This window comes from Sinohyriopsis cumingii, chromosome 15 (assembly GCF_028554795.1).
Source record: "Sinohyriopsis cumingii isolate HCF-2022 chromosome 15, ASM2855479v2, whole genome shotgun sequence".
NCBI classification, from domain to species: domain Eukaryota; kingdom Metazoa; phylum Mollusca; class Bivalvia; order Unionida; family Unionidae; genus Sinohyriopsis; species Sinohyriopsis cumingii.
The window spans coordinates 80,978,166-80,999,911 of record NC_142975.1 but is presented as its reverse complement, the minus strand read 5'-3'; the positions used below and the strand labels follow the sequence as shown (position 1 = coordinate 80,999,911).

The window sequence follows — 21,746 nt, the reverse complement described above, 5'->3', positions numbered from 1 at the left end:
GTAATTTATTGCAGTTTAGTCTGTAGAATGTATGTCAGTCGTAACAAGTGTCGTGTCTGTATTTCACTTTGATGACAATTTAACAGTATTCTAATATTGACGTTCGAACAAGTCCTGACGACAAAGAAATGGCATTAAGGCAATGATATTAATAACATGTCAAACAATCAAGTCTGAAAATTGATAAATGATGATATATAGGCTACTCATCGTAAACATCGTTGATGGACAAAGACGATCAGTTATCACAAACGCAAACGGCATCGTCCTTAACAATGAATGTCAACATACATTCATTAACAGTATCAACAACTAATGAAAGCACCCGTCTAATGAAGGTGGTTTCTACTGACATCACTCATTCAATGAAGATAAACTTCTAACAAAAGCATTCATTTAATAAAGATGGACTTCAACTGAAACTGCTCATTTAATGAAGACGACCATCCAGTGAACTAATAAAGGACATCTAATAAAAACAATCGTTCAGTTAGGATGGACATCTAATAAAAACACTCATTAATGAAGATGGACATCTAATGAAAACACACATTAATGCAGTTGGACATCTAATGAAAACACTCATTAATAAAGATGGACATCTAATCAAAACACTCATTAATAAAGATGGACATCTAATGAAAACACTCAGTAATGCAGATTGACATCTAATGAAAACATTCATTAATGCAGATTGACATCTAATGAAAACACTCATTAATGAATATGGACATCTAATGAAAACACTCATTAATGAAGATGGACATCTAATGAAAACACTCATTAATAAAGATGGACATCTAATGAAAACACTCATTAATGAAGATGGACATCTAGTGAAAACACTTATTAATAAAGATGGACATCTAATGAAAGCACTCATTAATGAAGATGGACTTCCAATGAAAACAGCCATTAATGAAGATGGACATCTAATGACAATCATCGTTCATTGAAGATTGACATCTAATGAAAACACTCATTAATGCAGATGAACATCTTATGAAAACACTGATTAATGAAGATGGACATCTAAAGAAAACACTGATTAATGAAGATGGACATCTAATGAAAACACTCATTAAAAAAGATGGATATCTAATGAAAACACTCATTAATGAAGATGGACATCTAATGAAAACACTCATTAATATAGTTGGACATCTAATGAAAACACTCATTAATAAAGATGGACATCTAATCAAAACACTCGTTAATGAATATGGATATCTAATGAAAATACTCATTAATGAAGATGGACATCTAAAGAAACCATTCATTAATGCAGATTGACAGCTAATGGAAACACTCATTAATGCAGATGGACATCTAATGAAAACACTCATTAATGAATATGGACATCTAATGAAAACACTCATTAATGAAGATGGACATCTAATGAAAACACTCATTGATGAAGATGAACATCTAATGAAAACACTTATCAATAAAGATGGACATCTAATGAAAGCACTCATTAATGAAGATGGACTTCTAATGAAAACAGCCATTAATGAAGATGGACATATAATGACAATCATCGTTCATTGAAGATTGACATCTAATAAAAACATTCATTAATGCAGATTGACATCTAATGAAAACATTCATTAATGCAGATTGACATCTAATGAAAACACTCATTAATGCAGATGGACATCTAATGAAAACACTCATTAATGCAGATGGACATCAAATGAAAACACTCATTAATAAAGATGGACATCTAATGAAAACACTCATTAATGCAAATGAACATCTAATGAAAACACGCATTAATGAATATGGGCATCTAATGAAAACACTCATTAATAAAGATGGACATGTAATGAAAACACTCATTAATGCTAATGAACATGTAATGCAAACACTCATTAATGAAGATGGACGTCTAATGAAAACACTCATTAATGAAGATGGACATATAATGAAAACACTTATGAATGAAGATGGACATCTAATGAAAACACTCATTAATAAAGATGGACATCTAATGAAAACACTCATTAATGAATATGGACATCTAATGAAAACACTCATTAATAAAGATGGACATCTAATGAAAACACTCAGTTATTGAAGCTGGACAGCAAATGAAAACACTCATTTAGTGAAGATAGGCGTTTACAATACATATATTGCATATCTAAATTCCAGCCAAGCAACAGTTAAACACACACTAAAAGAATATCCTTCAAACGAGGCTACTGCAGTCTGTTATTAGGCGCATGCAGTACACGATACGGAATGAATGAAGAAATGATAAACAAACTATTAGGCATGCAACAAACGATAAGGAATGAATGGAGAAATGATGAGGTCATACCGGAGCTCTGTACAAGCCTACCAGCGAACACAGTTACGTAGTATGGACACAACGAAATAATTTGAGGATCTCTAGGTTCTTACGTTGTATCTATAAAAGATTTAATTCTACTATGATATTCATAAAACTCATTACTGTGAGCGCGAATTCACCAACGACTGGACATAAATTTCTCATATGTCTGTTGCTTAAAACAGTGTTAATATAGTCACTGGTTCTTCCGAAGTTGATTATGATTATCGAAATGTCCTAAAATTAATATAAATGCAGAAAAAAGCATTTACAAACCTGATCATACTACCTTGATTATAAATCTCCAAGCACGAGTTTTCTCCACAATTTGTACATGCTTATAACTTGCTATTAATATTCTATCAAAGTAGTTTTATACAAATGCTTAAAATCGCCCCTGCTATTAAAGTGAGTTCAATCACATTTTGACACGTACATGTGAATACGATATTTTTAATGTAGTAAATTTCACAAGGAAACTAAAGAGACAATACAAATAAAAGGAATATTTAAGATTTCAACAATTAGGCAATAAGTTTCATTACATTTATAACTTTTCTTGGCACATAATAAAGGTACTGCTTAGAAACATTTGTTCCTATAGTACCCCATCCTTCTTTTTCATACGGTGAACACAATATTTCACAGCATTTCTTACCGTAAACGTAACTTACGTATATATATATATATATATATATATATATATATATATATATATATATATATATATATGCACATATCCAATATTCACTGCGAAAGAAACGATCTCGTATAGGTATGTATGTATGTATGTATATATATATATATATATATATATATATATATATATATATATATATATATATATATATATATATATATATAATGTTCGCTGCAAAGGACAATCTCGTAAACTAAGATTGCTATCAAAAATAGACACAATTCATGCTTATATCGTGACCTTTGTTCACAATGACCTCAAAGGTTATCGCGGTATTTCAGACGCTACGGAACATTTTGTTTGACGCAATAGCTCTTAATGACAACATAAACAATGCAAACAAGAAACATGTTCGATACGAATATGTATTTCCTGGTCATCGTGTGGATAGCACTCATGATTTGTTCGCCAAAAGGTATGTATGTAGGTATAATGGCACATCAGTACAATCCTAGCTACATAGGGCCCACAAGTAAGAGAACCAATGTAGGCATGTTGACAAGTCTCGAGCTCTTTAACTTTTCAGTACATACTTACAGTGGTGTTATATTGTACAGTGGCAATGTAGCAGCCAGAAACTAAAAGCACTTATCTGAAAATTTCCTTGAGCATATATATATATATATATATATATATATATATATATATATATATATATATATATATATGTATGTATTTATGCATGTGTGTGTGTGTGTATGTTATTTTTGTGTGTGTGAATAGGTCCATATACCGGTTCATATATAGAGATAACTATGTATATTTAAGAGGATACCAGTAATATTTATACCTTATTATTTCAAGTGGTTTCTCTTCATCGTCATGGATGCTCTTCATGTAGATGATTATTTGAAGGGCTAGATATAATCAGCGTAACAACAATTTATCACATAGTTGGTACACTTTACATATAGTGTGTGCATTTTAGTATTTTTTATGACACCATGTTAACATATCACTTTATGTGATTCTGATTGGTCCAAATAAACCCATGAAATTCTTGCACAGTATTCTCAGTAGTTATTGGCTGTGACCGTGAGAACTTTCCTTGCCCCGCCTTCTGGAACGTTTTCTTCTTATACTATCAACATTTTGGCGGCCATTTTTCGGGTCGATTGTCCAAGGGATGCTGGGAAAAAAGGTTACATCTGTCGAAATGTGGCCCATTTACCCCAAATGGACCCAATACAGATAAAACTAAAGGTATCGATCAGTAGATAGAGGGTTGTGGCTTTTAACATGGACACTACCCTATGCCAAGAGTGGTTTATATATGTTAATTTGTATAAATATATAAACTCACTTCTGTTTGCAAAGAATGTGGACACGTGTCGGTCTCCCGACTGACAGAATGTTGTCTAACCACAGATTTTATTTTACTCGGTGAAATAACTACAACGACCGAATATTTCTTTTTATGTGATACAATTCAGACTATAAATAATCTTTTTCTTTGTCTACTGTACTGTTCCAAATCAAATAATGCAAATATCTGGTCACAAATTCATTACAGTAAATCTAGCATTTCTGCATCCAGTAATCATCCCTTCACATGAACATCAAACAAATGGAATGCTTAGACGTGAAACTGACACAGGTTAGGTAAAAATCTCCTAAACAATCTCATCGAAATCAATATATGGCTTGACTGACCAAAACCGAGTCAGCTAACTGACATCACACAGGAGTTTCCATGGTATCTAGTGATGAACAACTGTTCCATTGATTTGAAAGGATGGTTGCTCTTTGAATTATACTTGGCAAAACAATAAAGTTGTAACTAGTATTGGTTATAGAACTATGCATTATAAACTCAATTAGCGTCTGTGACAATTTATTTTTACGTGCAACAGATGAAAGGTGCAGCATCTCAGCCAGTATTAAAAAATTATTTCTTCTTCATTTTCTCCAAACTATTTCGATTACATTAAAACGATGTGAATCTCAAATGGGAAATGATTTAAAATTAAATTTATCAATTTAGATTGACAATCTCCAGCTTTTGTTCTATAAGGTTCTACAAGGCTCGTAAATGATGAACATTATTCATCTCGTATCATGAATTCAGTTCTAAATCATTACTCATTTGAGCTCCTCCAACTATCACATAATTAGAAACTTTGCATATAGTGTGCGCAGTTTAATATTTTGTATATGTCAGAATGTTAACATATCATCTGACGTGAATCTGATTGGTACAAATAAACCCATGCAATTCTTGTGTAGTTTCTTTTCTTTACTAATTGACTGCGACTGTTGGAATGTTCATTTCCCCGCCTTCGGGAACTTTTTTCTGTTATTAGTGGAGGCCATTTTTCGAATCGATTGCAAAAACAACCAATATTGGTTTCCTGTCATCATGTTATAAAAATATACCAATGTATTGATACCATATACATAGAATCTTGTTTGAATTTTTCATGAAGCTCGAATAATTCGTTCAAACTGTTATAGTCTGGCTGTAGAGTGCTTATGAAATAAAATTCCTTCTCTTCTTTTAAATGCTCCTTATCATTAAATAATGTATTTATGGGCAGGACTTTGAAGTTCCCTTCTGAATAGTTATGCAGATGTTTATTAACTTTCAATAATCTGAGATCAGCTTTTAAATAGCATAATCAGTTTCTCTAAGGTTTATTTGTACAGGGACTGTGAACAATTTTTATTAATTTCTTCATGTTTGCAAATGTGTTTTTGCATAAAAGTGTTTTATATAGTTGTTGTGTTGTTTTATATAAGTGTTGTGTTGTTTAATAACTATTAAACGCTACCTTTGGATTGAACTACGTAAATTCAGTATTTTTTACCCGTTATGCACCTAGTCAAACCGAAGCTTTCAGCAGTAGTAGTTCATGAGAGTTTCAAACTAGCCGTTACGTCAATGACGTCATTTTTGTGCAGACTGTCATCCTACAGTTTGGTCGATCATCGATCGGGCACTGTCCCCCACCAAACAACATTGTGGTAGCAAAGTTGCCTCAGGAGAAGCCATTGTTAATTTTAAAAAATAGCAATTCATTTTTAAAGAAAAAACATTTCCCAGACTCGCATTACCCTGATCAATCACAGAACAGTCATTTTAAATTTTTGTCTAAAATGGTTCACATTACAGAAATGCACCAAATACAGGCCCTGTACGGTTGTCATGGAAGTGTGTCAATATATTGATACAATGTATAAAAGTAGTCCATATAAATTAAAACAAGTAATATTTTTTTAAAAATTGAATCAGTTTAGCCCTTGTTCCTTGTCATGAAAATATATCATTAAATTGACACAATTTATTATGTAGCATCTGCAAATTACAATAATGTATAACAAACTAAAGATCACGAGAATATTGTATTTGTTCAATGAGAAATTGGTGCGTGGGTTCATCGTAAATATAATGATTTAAATACGTGGTTAGCTCCAATGAAGTTCTGTTTTGACATCTATTCCTAAAGGAATGGGCACAAAGTTTTGCTTTGGTTTCATAAATTAATATATGGATCCGTATATAAAAAAATACATGAACAATCTTCCGCAAGGTAACAAAAGTGAAACAAAAATATATTGGGCAAAATACGTTTTGGTAAGGTCCCCAAATGAACAAACTAAAAGTATATGAAAATATAGTGCGTGGAATATAAGAAATTTTCAGATTTTGTATACCTATTTATTTGCATGGAATGTAGCATTTTTAAATTATTTCCCACCAGTTTTTGTTACAGACTTATTCATCATAACCTGTTTAATCCTGTACAAACATTTAATCAATGGATAATGTATTCTATCCGGTAATATTGATTAAATCTGTCACTGATTTTCAGTATAAAAGAAAGCTGAATAGTAATGGGGGAAGAGAGAGGCTAGTGGTATATTCAGCATAGTGTCATCAAATGAGGATGTTAGTGACATGTTTTGTGTGTTTTCTACAACTGTGTTGCTAGAGGTAGAAAAGAATTTACTGTTTATGGTGCATATCTGGTTGTTATATTCATAATTATATGTTAAATATGTGTTATTCTATCAAGTTTTGTATGGTTTAACGTTCAGAATCGAAGAATTCAACATGACTCTAAATATAGGTTTGCAAGGCAACACCTACAAATGATTCACGAAGGAAATCATTTGGGAGAGCATCGATCACATTCCTGCCAATAATTGACCTGGACCCAAGAGATAAGTCATGTAACTATTTTACACTGATCTTCTTGACAAATCAGGCTAGAAAGATTAATGTGACACCACTTATAACCTTGGACCAGCCGTTGTGGTGGAAAGCTCATACTATCGTAAGCACATGACAGCCCCTTGAAGTCAGTCATGCTACAAGCTGGCGGACTTCACACTGAAATTAGCTTTCTACATTGTATTGCACACTTGACGGATGGCTCTGGTCCTCGAGAGATACCTGAAATTGTATACGGCAGCAATGTTGACTGGAAAAGTCATTCCAAGAGCTAGAAGATGTCACTTTCTTGTCAATACTGCGTTGAATATTCTTCTTTTGGAATCAACTTTCCATTTACCAACACATAGGAAGCTTACAGAAGTGTGTGAAGGAGAGACTTGCGAATCTTTAAATGAGAAAATATTGACAGAAGATGACAATCACTTGTATCCGCAGAAATAGAAATCTACATGTTGCTGTCTGATGCCAAGAATATTAATGCAAGTGTAATAAAGGGCAATGATATGAGTAAAGAAGTTGTGGAAACAATCCTAGTTTGGACAAAAAAAAGAGATCAAATGTACCTGAACAGGCTTGTTAAGGATGCAATACATGGATATGATTGTCATTCTAAAGAGTTTTCTAAGAGGAGAATGAACTGCCAACTGTAATCTCCACTTGTCTTCTATGAGACATATGTTCCCTTACTCTGAAGGGCATAATCTCTTTGCAAAGGCAGTTCATCTCTATATTCACAAAATGAAAAATCTTGAAACAAATCATCTAAGTGTGCGTGAAGCCATTACGAAAGTAAACAATGCTGTACGAGGTAGTGAGAGATTATGTGGAGGCATTTCCCCTGATCTAATAACTGCTAAAGAACTGAAGCGTTTCTTTTAGACTAATGCAGGACTTACAAGAAGTAGATTTATGTCAGAACTTCAGAGGCTTGTCTGGGTCAATTAAATGCCAGGCTGCACTGAAATCATCCATGTCATGCAAGAATTTGCGGAATCAATCTTTCAAACCAGTGATCAACACAAGGAAAATGCAAGGAAGGAGAGAGACGGCAACAACGTGGAAAAAACTAGTACAGGTCTTGAATGCAAGAAATTCATTAACGTGTGAAGATCTTTCACTCCGCTGCAGTGTATGGGGATATTCTCTACATTAATAATCTGTTTGTTGTAATACAACATTCCAACCTCACTGGAAAAGGTGTGTGAATCATGAAGACCAAACTGCTTCAAGAGTAGGCAGAGGTCTTCAACTACTCCAAATCAACAGATCAACAGATCAACTTACATGGGCTTCGTATAAGTGTTTCTGTGAGAGGGTAAAGAAATCTCAACATTTCTCCAGTTGAGGTCACTGCCTCTATCATCTGCCACAGCCACATCTGCTACCGAGCATAGGTCTCCGAGTATAGGTCTGACAAGTTAATGATAACTTAGACCCCATTAAATGGGATGGAAAGAAGTCTAAGGAGTTTTTCTTACTGTGGCTAGTGATACCCAACCAGTACCAAACAGCCTGCTGGAAATGATCACATGCAACTGTATCATTGTAGCATTGCAAAACGCAGATGCCGCAAACATAATCATGAATATTCACCTGCCTGTGATGGATGTCGAGGTTCTGCTCGTATCAATGCTCTTCCTATGGACTGTGACATGGAGGAGACAGAAGACTATGAGGACTGATTTGTATCATCTTCATATGTTGTAATAAATGATAATTTCTATTATATTGCCTTAACTTAGTAAGAATTATATTGATGTTAAGCATTGTTTATGTGATATTACAACCTGATAAAAAAAAACTATTACAAACATTGGAGACATTTTTAAACTTAGGATCTCTGTCAAAGTATTTCCCTTTATAATGTGTTAAACATACATAAATTATTATCTTTGTTTTTGTTTTCAGCATTTTATTAAAGCACTGAATTTAAATATAATGAAGTTTTAGTTTATATATATATATATATATATATATATATATATATATATATATATATATATATATATATATATTCCTCTGGCAATTTCTAAATTACTCATAAAACCTGTATTTCGGACAAAACAATTATTATTATGGCACCTTTTCGAAAAATGATCTTTGGAGTAACTGCGCATGCATATCTCAGTTTAATACGCATGTATTGCTGTCAAGATAATGGATTGGTTTGTCTATTTGGACAGTTAATTACTAATAAAAAGAGAGAAAGAAATGAAGGGAAGGGAAGCAAGAATTTTATCAAACTTTTCATTTTCTCAAAGCCTCGATCGTCGCCTTTCTGCTGAACGACCATTCTACGGAACGCTGTCCAGTAAAAACGGTCACTACATTCGCTTATGGCGACTATTGTTATGAGTTCGTTCTGGGTAGTGAAACGTATTGGCATGACGCCAAAAGAATTTGCGAACATAAAGGAGGTTACTTAGCAACGGTGGATACCCCAGACGTTCAAAGTTTCATCATGGACACGCTAAGAACCCTCAGATTTGGTCACAACGGCATATGGATTGGTTTGAACGATGAAGCTGAAGAACAGCATTGGAAATGGGCAGATGGTATGTTAAGGCAACACAGGCACAAATGAGAGCATAGTGGTCATACATGTTTTAAATTGTATTTCTGGTATTAACGTTGGCCACAACCCGAGTGAACTGTTGAACCTGAGCCCGAAGGGAGCTGGTTTCAACACATCTTAGGGATTCGGCGAAAGTTGATAGCAGACAAATCTTTTGTCCTCACTATTCTTCCATAATAGAAATAAATTTGTTTTAAAATGTAAAACTATCGAATGCAATTTAAAGCTTATGTATTAAAGGATCTGAGCAATGTGGTACGTTGGATAACTTTATCGCTTATTTCAGGACAGCCCAAAATACTATGAGAATCGTTATATATAATATATCATTGCAGAGGAATACGGCATGTATCAGATGTGTGACTGGTAAATAGGCGAAATTACATTGACTTTGAATCGTATCTTGATTAATACATTAATGAAAATGCAGACTAGAGCAGACGAGCTGAAAATCCACTTTGCGTGCATTGGTATTTCTATCAGTCTGAATGAATACTTTGTGTTAAGGTAAAAGAACGCTTTATTTCCTTACTCGTAACATTTCTTCCTTCTGTGTGGCTGGAGAATGTATTGGAACTGCGTGTTTTCAGCCATTACACGATGCGGAAAGCAGACATTAATTGTGAAAGCAGCCCGGAAAAAGTATATATATAACAAATCACTATGGTGTCACTATTGCGTGGCATCCCAAACTGATACATGGATGCGGCTACGTTAATGCACATCGAGAAACGATGCACAATCCGGTAAATGTCTAAATATATTATTCCTTATATAATCCTTATTTTGTATGCTCCATTACTCAGGATAAAAATTGTAAACTAAATGTGTATAAAAAGTACTTTCTAACACTGTACTCAAACAACACATTGATATCCGATGATCGAGCCTAGCTGACATTATAAAAGAGACTGTCTAGATTAATTCGAAAGAAAACAAATATTGTTACGAATCTATATAACAGAAGAAGCAAAGCCAACAAGTTTAGTAACATTTTAGATATAATTTACTCCGCAAGAATACAGAGTGAAAATTTTCGAGACACATTGTTGTCAGTTAAATTCCAAATAATCCTAAATATGCTTTCATAAGTCCAAAAGTATAGAATGTTCCGAATTAATTCCAATAGTATTGAATGTTCCTGATGTATCAAGAGTCTTGAATGTCCTGATGTACCAAAAGTCTTGAATGTCATGATGTACCAAATTCTTGAAATTGCTGATGTACCAAAACTCTTGAATGTTTTCACAATAATTCCAAATTAATGTGTTAATCCAAATATTAAAGAGCAATTTGTAATTCCACTGAATAATTTCAATAAATAATGCCTCTCAAATTATATCTGAATACAAATTCCCAAACATTGATACAAAACAGAAATGAATAATTGTTTACCAGATCCCATTTATAAACAAATACCCACTTTACCTAAAGTGCAATAATCTGGTCTGGAATTCACTAAATGTGAGTAATTTCTAATGAAAAATTCCGTCAAAGTGTAAACTCTTACAAATATGACAAAAGTCAGATAGGCAAAAATTCTATTTTCACAACCCTCAATCACGGAAAAAATTAAGCATGCAATAGAGATACACATAACAGTATGAAATTGAAGAAAAGTTCGTGTCTTGGAAAGAATTACTATATAAGTAACTCATTAAAGTCAGAGAAATTGTTCCAGTAAAAAGAAAAGTATGCTCCTCCGTGTATGTGTTCGCAGTGTTAAGCAACTCTTTCAGTATCGTGCTTGAAAGAAACTTGTCACATTTCGATATAACGAGGTTTTGATTGTACAAAATATTTTCAGATTTGTCCTTTGCCTTGTCCCGGGCACTTGTTGTTAATAGCAGGGATCAGTTGGGCCATTGAGAAAGGCTTAAAGCAAAATGCCGACTTTGCAATTTGAATCACGAGAAGAAGAAAAAGATTGTTATCTTAAAAATGTGGCAGAAAAGTGTGCTTACTGAATTAAGTGTGTTGCCCAACGTGGAAAGACATTATTGCCCGTATTACTTTGAGTTATCACTGTTAGCAGTGTATCTTAAAACGAGACAGGAATCTGATTTAGCGCATGGTTTGTACCGATTGGAAGATTCGACATATATTCCAGGTAAAAATACTCTCTGTCTCTGAATAATATGGCTAATTGTTTTATCTGTTACACACCGATACTAAAAGGTGAAAAATACTGAATGTCGGTGAGCAGATGACTTTGAATAAAACAGTGAATCTATAGAGGAAACTTTCTCACATGCAATTATAAATTTAAAAAATACAATCTAGTTATAATAACAAAACACTTCATTATCTATATTGTTGTTTTGTTGTTTTTTTACCCACCAAATTATCAACACCTTCCTATATGATTTCAGGTACACCTCTCGGAAACTTCAAATATTGGGCATCGGGACAGGGTAATAACATCATAACACACAATATCGAAGACTGTGTCCATTTACGTTTCACCGACAATGGACACTGGCATGATTCGCTGTGTGATTCACTGGGCTTTAAATACAACTATATATGTCAGTTCCGTAAGTAATTCCATATAAAAGAAGAAACTGCATTTATTGAAGTTCGCTTGGCATTCGAAAAGGTTATCAACTGTTTTATCCTTTTTGGTATCTTTCACTTTGTCGATACATGAGTTCCATTGTAGATTGCCACATTTAAGCTAAATTTTGGAATTGAATAATTATTGCAAGCAGTATGCTAAAATTTATTTCCAATATTTTCCAGTAATATATAGAAATTCATCAATTACAGGATGTTAGAAAGCGTAGAGCTTATTTAAGAAACCAGAACTCTCCTGGCACTAGTGTTGAGAACTAAAATAATGTAGTGAATTGCATTTTAGTAAGCAAACTGAATGTCAGGAACAGAAAATATCGAAACACGACATGACGGCCTCAATGGAACACACACACGTTTTATTATTTCTTCATTTTCTTGGCCTACTCAAATTTGAATGCGATTCAGTAAGCATACCTACATATGTTAGTTGATTATATATTTCGAATTTAAATTGAACTAGTAAAACGCTAAGTATTTATTCCAGCGGTTGTCGTTTTAAAACTTAGAACTATTATTTAGGATAAAACCCAACACAAGCTTCGAGTTCTCAATGTTGGCTCCTGCTGTTCGGTTAGCAACATTACTTGCACACACAAGGACTACCTACATTAGCGCTTAGTGGTGAATCTAAACAGTTATATTGTTACTGGATTTATTCATCTAACCATAAACATATGGTCTGATTAGAGCAATGGTAGAGCGAAAGTTCGAATGGACCTCGGGAAATGCTCTTTATTGACTCCCCGACCGAGGCGCCCGGAGCAATGTTGTTTAGTAACGTCCTTACTTTGCACAAGAGAAGTTTCTGTCAGTTGCCAATCTCCCCACTCTTCACACACACACACACACACACACACACACACACACACACAATTACATTTTGTGAGGAATTGCCCCTGCTACACTAAGGTGAAGGTGAAATATTATTAAAATTTCAACTGCAAATACAAAAAGGGCTCCCGACGGCGCCTTCACTTTTGACAGGAACCCGTGGGAAATTGAAAATGACCAAAACAACCAGACTTAACACCAGCCTCGTACTGCCGAGCCCCTAGCGAGGCATCGGTTAGTACCATTTTTATAATTATATTGTATAACTCGGCTAGGGTTCGAACTCGCAATCTCCCGCATCCGAGGTGGACGTTCTAACCACTTTGTTCACCAGAGCGGTATGATTAGCTGAGATAATGTTTAACACTGCAGTGAATAGATATAGGCCGCACGTAATGCAAGAAAATTATTGTTCTTAATTCGTGTCTTCGTGTTATTTGAAAAATGACAATAATAATCAGTTTATTAGGCGAAAGACATTGTCGTCATGTTATTATTTCGATTAAAAACCCCGTTGTTCACAAACAATATTTTCTTTTATGAATAATAATAATAAAAAAAAAACTAAATTCGTGCGTCAAATCGCGAAAGTTGATCTAGTCTAGACATAATCAGTGTTTGCACTAGCGTGCCAATCGAGCTACCGCTACTCTGGCCACGCGCGGTCATGGCCGTCCCTAGGCCCCGCGTACTTCTAACACCGCCTCTGTGTGTGTGCGTGTAGTAGTAGTAGTAGTAGTAGTAGCTTTATTGCAGCTGGTAGGCATTTTCTCATATAGATTTCTTAAAATAACAAAATCGTGTACATATCCCAATATTCCATAAAATAATCGTTGAATCAAATCGAAGGAATAGTACGGTTTATCGCGTAGATTTTCCCTACAATAAAATTTTATTAAATCTTTTATTTTCATGAGATCAGATTACTTCAAATGAAACTAATCTTTTCATATAATATTATATTGTTTGTTCAAAATAAATAAAGCGTCAGTAAATTTTTCGTATTCACATTAAACAAACGCACACCTATCAGTCTAGTAGGTCTTAACTCGCACGAAAATTTATAACATTATTTAAATAGAGGTCGAAGTGAAAAATTATTTGAATTTCTGCCATAAATACGCTGGTCTTTAATCCGAGAAATCTCTGGAATGGTTTTAAACATATACAAATCGTCAATGCTTACAAAAATATACCCCTTTCTCATTTAGCATCTCGCTCTGAAATCTTGTCATGATTTGAGCCTCTAACACTGAATTACTCATGAAATAATGACATACTTCCATTGTTTCGAGAAGAAAAGGTAGAAACTGCAAAACGACGGTGCGTAAACGTATGGACTTAATGTATACATGACTTATAATAGCATTTTTGTCCTTGTAACTGATTTGTTTTTGTTCAGATTTTCTTCCAACACAAACTACTCACACGACCAGTACAACACCAAAACCAACGACTCCTACAATAACTGCATCGCTTACCAGAACACCAAAACATACAACTGCTTCAACAATGTTAACTACAACTACAACTACACCACATCCAACGACGACTGCGACAACGACACGCACTACCACACCTTTACCTACAACAACCACTCTCATCTTTGCAACTTCATCAATTGCCTCAGCGACCTCAAAACCAACGCCTTCAACGACAACCACCGTACAATTAACCTTATCTATTACCCCATCATCATCATCATCAACAGCAGCAACAACTACATCAACTTTGCCAACAACTCCAGAAGCAACTACAAAAGCTACAGTACAAGGACCCGGACTAGAAAGTAAGTGAATACATCACTGACAATTATTATAATGGGTATTTAGAAATGTTCAGAATATTTTGTTGCAAATTGTTGGGGTATTTTTTAACCTATTGTTAGATTCAACACATATCAATATAAACACTTACGTTCCTTAAAAGGATCTGGAACTGCAGATGCAGCTTATCGGACACCTGCAGATATATGCTCGTAATGTCACATCGCTAAAGGACAGTGAACTAAAATTGTCGGAAGCGAACCATTTTGAGACTGAGCAAAGAGCGTACTGTACAATCTTGGAGCGCTTAGGGTATTATCCGACAATTCTCATGGCCAACTTGGCTCAAGTTTACAAATGTAGTTCTCTGTTATATCCTACAATCTGTGTTGGTTTCGTTTTAAAGATGGTCCCATATCCATGGAAGAAGACCCACATTCTGGAAGACCGCTGTATGTGATTGGTGAGTTGGAAGTGGCTGTTGTGAAGAGGGAAAATTAACAATATGTTCGAAACACGGTGACAGGTGTTTATATTAGCAAAGCATCAATTTGTCAGCTGTTCTTCAAATAATGAAGAATCTTTAAATTTAAAGCTCAGTAAAGTCAGTACAAGATTGGTCAAGCATTTGTTGTCAGCTGATCAAAAACAGCCGCGGTTGAAATCGCCAAGCTTCTACTCGCCAAATAGGGACATAATGATCAGGTATGTTCGAATGAAATTGTCACAAGTGAAAAAACATGGCTTTGCTTTTCTGAAAACAACTCAAGCGAAAGAAATAATGTTTGGATCGGAGAAAACAAGCCAAAGGTCTGGTTATCCAGATAACTGTGCCTGATCCTGCTTTTGTCAATCGACATTTAGAAGCAAAAAGCCTGGTCATCCAGATAACTATGTTTAACCCTGCTTGTGTCATAGGACATTTCGATGCAAAAGGCAGGGTCATCCAGATAACACCCAAGTCCGGCTTGTGTCACTCGACATTTCGATGCAAAAGGCAGGATCATCCAGACAAATGTGCCTAATCATGCTTGTGTCACTGGTGTTACGAGTCTATGCTCTTAAAATAAGACACATAAAAGAGTGAAAGACAACAAGCCTTGTAAACTTTAAAATAGACAACAAGCCTTGTAAACTTTAAAATAAACAATTATTTCCCTAGAAAATAAGAAATAAGAATTTGTTAAATATCAGGATTTTTATTCAGGTAAACAAGCAGGATTAAATATGTTAATCTGACTCAGGGTTTTGGAGTTTCCTGAGCGACTTTTTTACAGCTCATTAGATCATTCTAGAAGGTTATTCTCCATCATGAAATGGCTTATAGAGAACTATATAATCTTGTGATTGTGAGGATTTAGTCAGTCGTGATTTAAAATCTAGCATCTTCAAGTTGTATTATATTGTGACCAGTTTGAGATGAGTTTTATTTTCTTCAAATTATTTAATTAAAGTGATTTTCTCTGGAAATATACAAGTGCCAAGATAAAATTCTTTGATAAAGATATTCACCGCAATTTATAACATATTCAAAACTGAAAGCATATTACTGTGATTCAACAAAAGATTATTGATACATCAACACTTCAAAACATATAACAGACACGTCATCACATTGAGTCTTTGATCTCTTCGGGACTTGTACTTAGTTTTATTCAGGACTTTAAATTACTAGGACCTGCGTCTGATCTAATTCTTGGAATATTTTGGAATTTAATTCGCAATACCATACGTTCTTTTTTTTCCATTTCACTTTGTATTCTAAGGAATACATTATTGCAAATGCAAAATGAAAAAGAAGAAAGAGAATTCCAATTTAGATTCAAAGAATTAGAGCTGGCAAGTAAAAAGCACATCCCCACTTTACATAAAAATTCAAGTTTTGAGGTTAGTAAGAATGTTAGGTGAGTGCCTCCTTATAGCGAAAAAGAAGTAAATAGATATTTTCCTTATTTTGAAAAAAAATTGCTGAAAATTCAAATTCGCCAAGAGAGCATTGGACTACATTATTAGAGAGTGCGCTTTTTGGCAAAGCCCGATACATCTAAACTTTCCTGTCAGTACAACAAAGTGCTGACCATGATCTGGTTAAGTAATGCATCTTTGCATCTTAAAGGGTTATGAGTTAGACCCTGCGGTTTATCAACACAAATTGAGTTGTTATAAGAAAGAAGCTAGACAAACTCGTGTCGAATTTGCAAGAAGAAAAGAGCAGTTGTTCGATAGGCGCATCTTAGCCAAGAAAGTTGATCAAGATTAAAAAAAATATAAGACAACTTGATGAGCATAAGGTTGAACCTTTCAAAATGAGGCTTGTACTGCTGACGAGTATTCCTTATTTCATAAAGTTTCTTTTGTTAATAAGTCTTCCACTCAGCATTCTTATGCTAAAAATTATTTCAGCCTAACACGAGCGCTTCCAAAACACAATTTGGCACAACTTTTATAAATCAAGTTTCTGGTAAGTTTGATCAGAAGTCCTTATCTCTCCCAACGTGTACCTATAGCAAGACGAAAGGACATGTTATTTATGACTGTTACAAATTGAAAAATAAGCAGCAGAATTAAGACAGACCTTTTCCAAATGTTGGGTCTAATAAACCCAAGTATGATTTTATTATGGAGAATTATAAACCATTGATGTCGAAGGATTCTATATCAAGCATGAGTGATTCGGCCAGTCCTTTCCCTATTAAAATTGTAAGAGATACAGGAGCATAGTCTTTTATTATTAGGTACTTTGCCTTTTTCTAAGAAGTCTTCTTCTAATGAGAGTGGTTTTAATCAGGAAGTAGAGTGCGGCTTTGTTAATGATCATCTCTGTTGTGTAAATTTGTCATTAGACTTTTCTCAGGACCCGTGACAGTTGGGAGAGTATATTCTTTACCCATTGAGAGCATTCATTTAGTATTAGGCAAGGACCTAGCTGGAGACACTAGAAAGATTACATCAGACTTTGAAAACTATGATTCGGTCATATTGTTTTGAAACGGGTATTAATTGGGATGAAGGCATTCATTGATTATTGATTGCTGTTGGGGAGTCAGTTAAAATATCTTTAGGATTCAGTCCCTTTAAACTAGTTTTTGGACATACTGTGCGTGGACCACTGTAGTTGATAAAAGTGAAATTTCTTTCTAATCAAAATACAGAAATTAATCTGCATGAATATGTTTCCAATTTTAATTATAAGTTTTCACAGGCTTGTGATGTTGCAAGAACTAATATGCTATTCAGTCAAAAATGAAATTAAAGAATGATAAATATGCAATGAAATGGGGTTTTCAGCCTGGTGATAGAGTTCTTGCTCTCTTACCCATGCAACAAAGTCGTCTTCTGGTCAAGTAGTATGGTCCTTACACAGTTAAAAAGAAAGTAATTGATTTAAATTATATCATAAAACACTCCTGGGAGGCGAAAACAAAACTAAATTTTCCATATAAATATGTTATAAAGGAGTATGTTGAGAGAGATAGGCTAATCATGCAATTAATTTAGTTATACCTGTCTCAGTGATGATTTGAGCAAAGGAATGCAATCGGACTCTAGTGATTTTGAAGTAACAAATCTTCGGAATTCAGAAATTATGAATAATCTGGACCAGAAACTTTCACATTTGCAGCAACAAGAAACAAAAATGAACTAAAACAGTTATTACTTGAATATGAGCACTTATTTCCAGATGTTCCTACAAAAACAAATAAAATTTACCATGACGTTGAAATTGTAAATTCCACACCCGTGAAACAACGCCCGTAGATGAACCTTCTCAAATAGGAATGTTTGAAAAACGAAATTCAGCATTTGCTGGAGAATGATTTCATAGAGCCAAGTAGATGTGATTGGATTCACCAGGTATACTTGTTTCCGAAACCAGACAATACTTTCCGCATGTGCATTGATTATAGAAAGGTGAACTGTGTGACTAAAACAGATTTATTTCCAGTATCAAGAATCGATGACTGCATTGACAAAATCAAACATGCAAAGTATGTTACCAAATTTGACCTTCTGAAAGGATTTTGGCCAATTCACTGATCAAAAGGGAAAGGAAATTTTGGCATTCACGACTCCAGATGGACTTTATCAATATAAATTGATGACGTTTGTCATGAATGGTTCACCTTGTACTTTTCAAAGTTTAATGAACGTTATTACGTCTGGTCTAGATAATTGTGATGATGTCATCGATGATGTCATCATCTACAACGACACCTGGACAGATCATTTAGGAACAATTCGGAAATTCTTTGACAGACTCACTGATGCAAGTTTTACAATTAATCTAAAAGTAAGTTTTGCCCTGCTTGTGTACCATTTCTAGGACATGTCATGGAACATGGACAAGTTAAACCTATGGATGCAAAGGTCAAGGCTATCTCTGAATTCATTGTGCCTATTAGTAAAAAGCAGCTCATGCGATTTTTAAATATGGCTGGATACTGTAGGAAACATTGTTCCAATTTGTCCATAATTACTGAAACACCTGACAATTTTTTGAGCAAGAAAACCAAGTTTCATTGGTCTGAAAAATGTCAGGAGACTTTTGATAAGTTAAAGGCCATACTTAGGAGTGCACCAGTTCTTACAGCTCCAAATTTCAGTCTATCATTTAAACTGCTTGTTGATGCAAGTGAGGGTCGGAGCAGTATTGATTCAAGAAGATGAAAATGGTATTGATTATCCAGTGTGCTATTTTGCTTAGAAATTAAATAAGCACCAAAGAAATTATTCCACAATTGAGACGGAATGTTTGGCTTTGATACTGGCATTACAAAATTTTGAAAATTACATTAATTCAGCTCCTTCTCTGATTATTTTGTTTAGTGATCACAACCCCCTTACTTTAATTGGAAAGATGAAAAACAAAAATCAGATTATTTAGGTAGAGTTTGCTGTTGCAGGAGTATAATATTGACATCAGGAACATCAAGGAAAAAGACGATTTGATAGCAGATGCACTTACACATAAATATAAATATATTGTTTCATGTTTACTTTGTGACATTCATAAAATTTCATTTTATGTATTTTTTTACCATGTGTACATTTGACATACAGTACAAAGAAAGCTTTATTGTGTAAATCTGTCTTTTTCTTTATGAGGGAAAGTCTTATGTACTTGTATATTTATTTAATTGTTTGCATTTGTTTGTCATGCTGTTGTAATTAACATGGTATGCTGGACTTGACCTTGTCCAAAATAGAATTTATTTCTGCTGGACATGATTGACATTTTTATATATTTTTATTTTCATTTTATGTAAATAAAAACTAATACAAGCTTCACTATTTTCTAAGTATTTGAACTTAATATCAGTATTTTTATTCAGATAAACAAGAAGGATTAAATATGTGAATTTCGGTCAGGGTTTTGGAGTTTCCTAAGTGAATTTAAAAAGTCAATCAGGTCAAGCAGAAATGAACTCGATTTTGGACAATGTCAAGTCCAACATACAAAGTTACAATTACATGTTAAAAAAGCACATCCAGACTTGCCTCATCCTCCATACAGCTCTAATTATGCTCCAAGTGATTTTTGGCTAAATTCACTGAAGGACAGATTATTTCAAAGCCATTATGTGGTTCACAGTGCAGTTTGCAAGTGTATGAACAGTGCCCAAAAGTGAACACAAAATGACATTTAATAACTGAATAATGAAGCTGAGAAAGTATGTTAAATTGAGTACTTTGTGGGGATGCAACGACATAATGTTTGCTAATAAAGAACTTTTTTGCTTAGTGCATTAATATTCAGAACTTTTTAAACTACCCTCCATGAATTTAACAGCATCCATTTAACTGGATTATTGATAATAACAATAAATGTTGAAAAAAATCATGGAAAAGACATCAAGAAAAAAAATTCCACCTTGTTAAGCTACAACTTTAATACACATCGCTGTTGAAAATAAATAATCTTGTTTTATAGTTTGGTTGAGAAAAAAAATTGTGATAAGCGTATATCAACAAATTTTTTAAAAGAAATTATTTTTGAGAGATTGCAAAACTGTGACATTGATATATGATAAATAATAAACTAATAAAATCGACTAATTATGAAAGATTATGTAAGGCGAATCTAGATTCCATGTCCATTGAATCTTGTTTCATTCACAGTAAATTTTATGTTTAGAATTTAACCACAGGTTTTTTTAACTAATGTAGTTTGTGTTCATGACATTATAAAGATATACTTTTATACTGCAGCCCTTCCTCCATGTCTAGCTCTCGTCTGTGGTTTGGACTGTGGAATTTTGGGATTTGTATATGACAATGATGGCTGTCCTACCTGCGCATGTGCCACATAAATAACCTTTGGGTAGCACTCTCTCTGAAGTTGTCCTCTTTGTTCATACAATTTTCACACGCTATGCACTTCATAAATTTGCATTCAGTGGCTGTAATTTTTAAAATAAACAGATCTTCAATCCAGCTTAAATATCTTGAATTCATCTAGTCTATCCATCGTTGGATGAACCCCATCCCCAACTCCTCAAAATCACAACAAACTTTGTTTATGGTTTCTTAAAGGCGAGATTGTTTTGTTTCATTTTTTTTTCCTGTGGCCTTTCATCAAAGTTTTACAAGACTTAAACTGAGGACCATGTTAAATATAATTTAACTACTGTAATATGACCATTTTCAGCACAGCTGTCTCCATTACAAAGGATAACAAGTCAATGAAGCCAGAATCTTTGTCCAACCGTTATCGGACTGAAATTTATATGATCCCCACCTAGTAACTGCATACATGTATCCAGTTGCAGGGTATTAAAAAG

At 34.0% G+C, this 21,746-nt stretch overlaps 1 protein-coding gene across 1 annotated transcript; it reads left to right on the top strand.

Annotated features, from left to right (window-relative positions):
• The first annotated feature begins 3,313 nt into the window (after positions 1-3,313).
• On the top strand, positions 3,314-21,479 carry LOC149782174 (uncharacterized). Its single transcript, XM_089934841.1, has 5 exons — positions 3,314-3,453; positions 9,477-9,770; positions 12,163-12,327; positions 14,601-14,987; positions 21,175-21,479. Exons 1-5 carry the CDS (start codon positions 3,372-3,374, stop codon positions 21,273-21,275), a joined length of 1,029 nt encoding a protein of 342 aa, XP_089790967.1. The 5' UTR covers positions 3,314-3,371; the 3' UTR covers positions 21,276-21,479.
• The last annotated feature ends 267 nt before the right edge of the window (positions 21,480-21,746 follow it).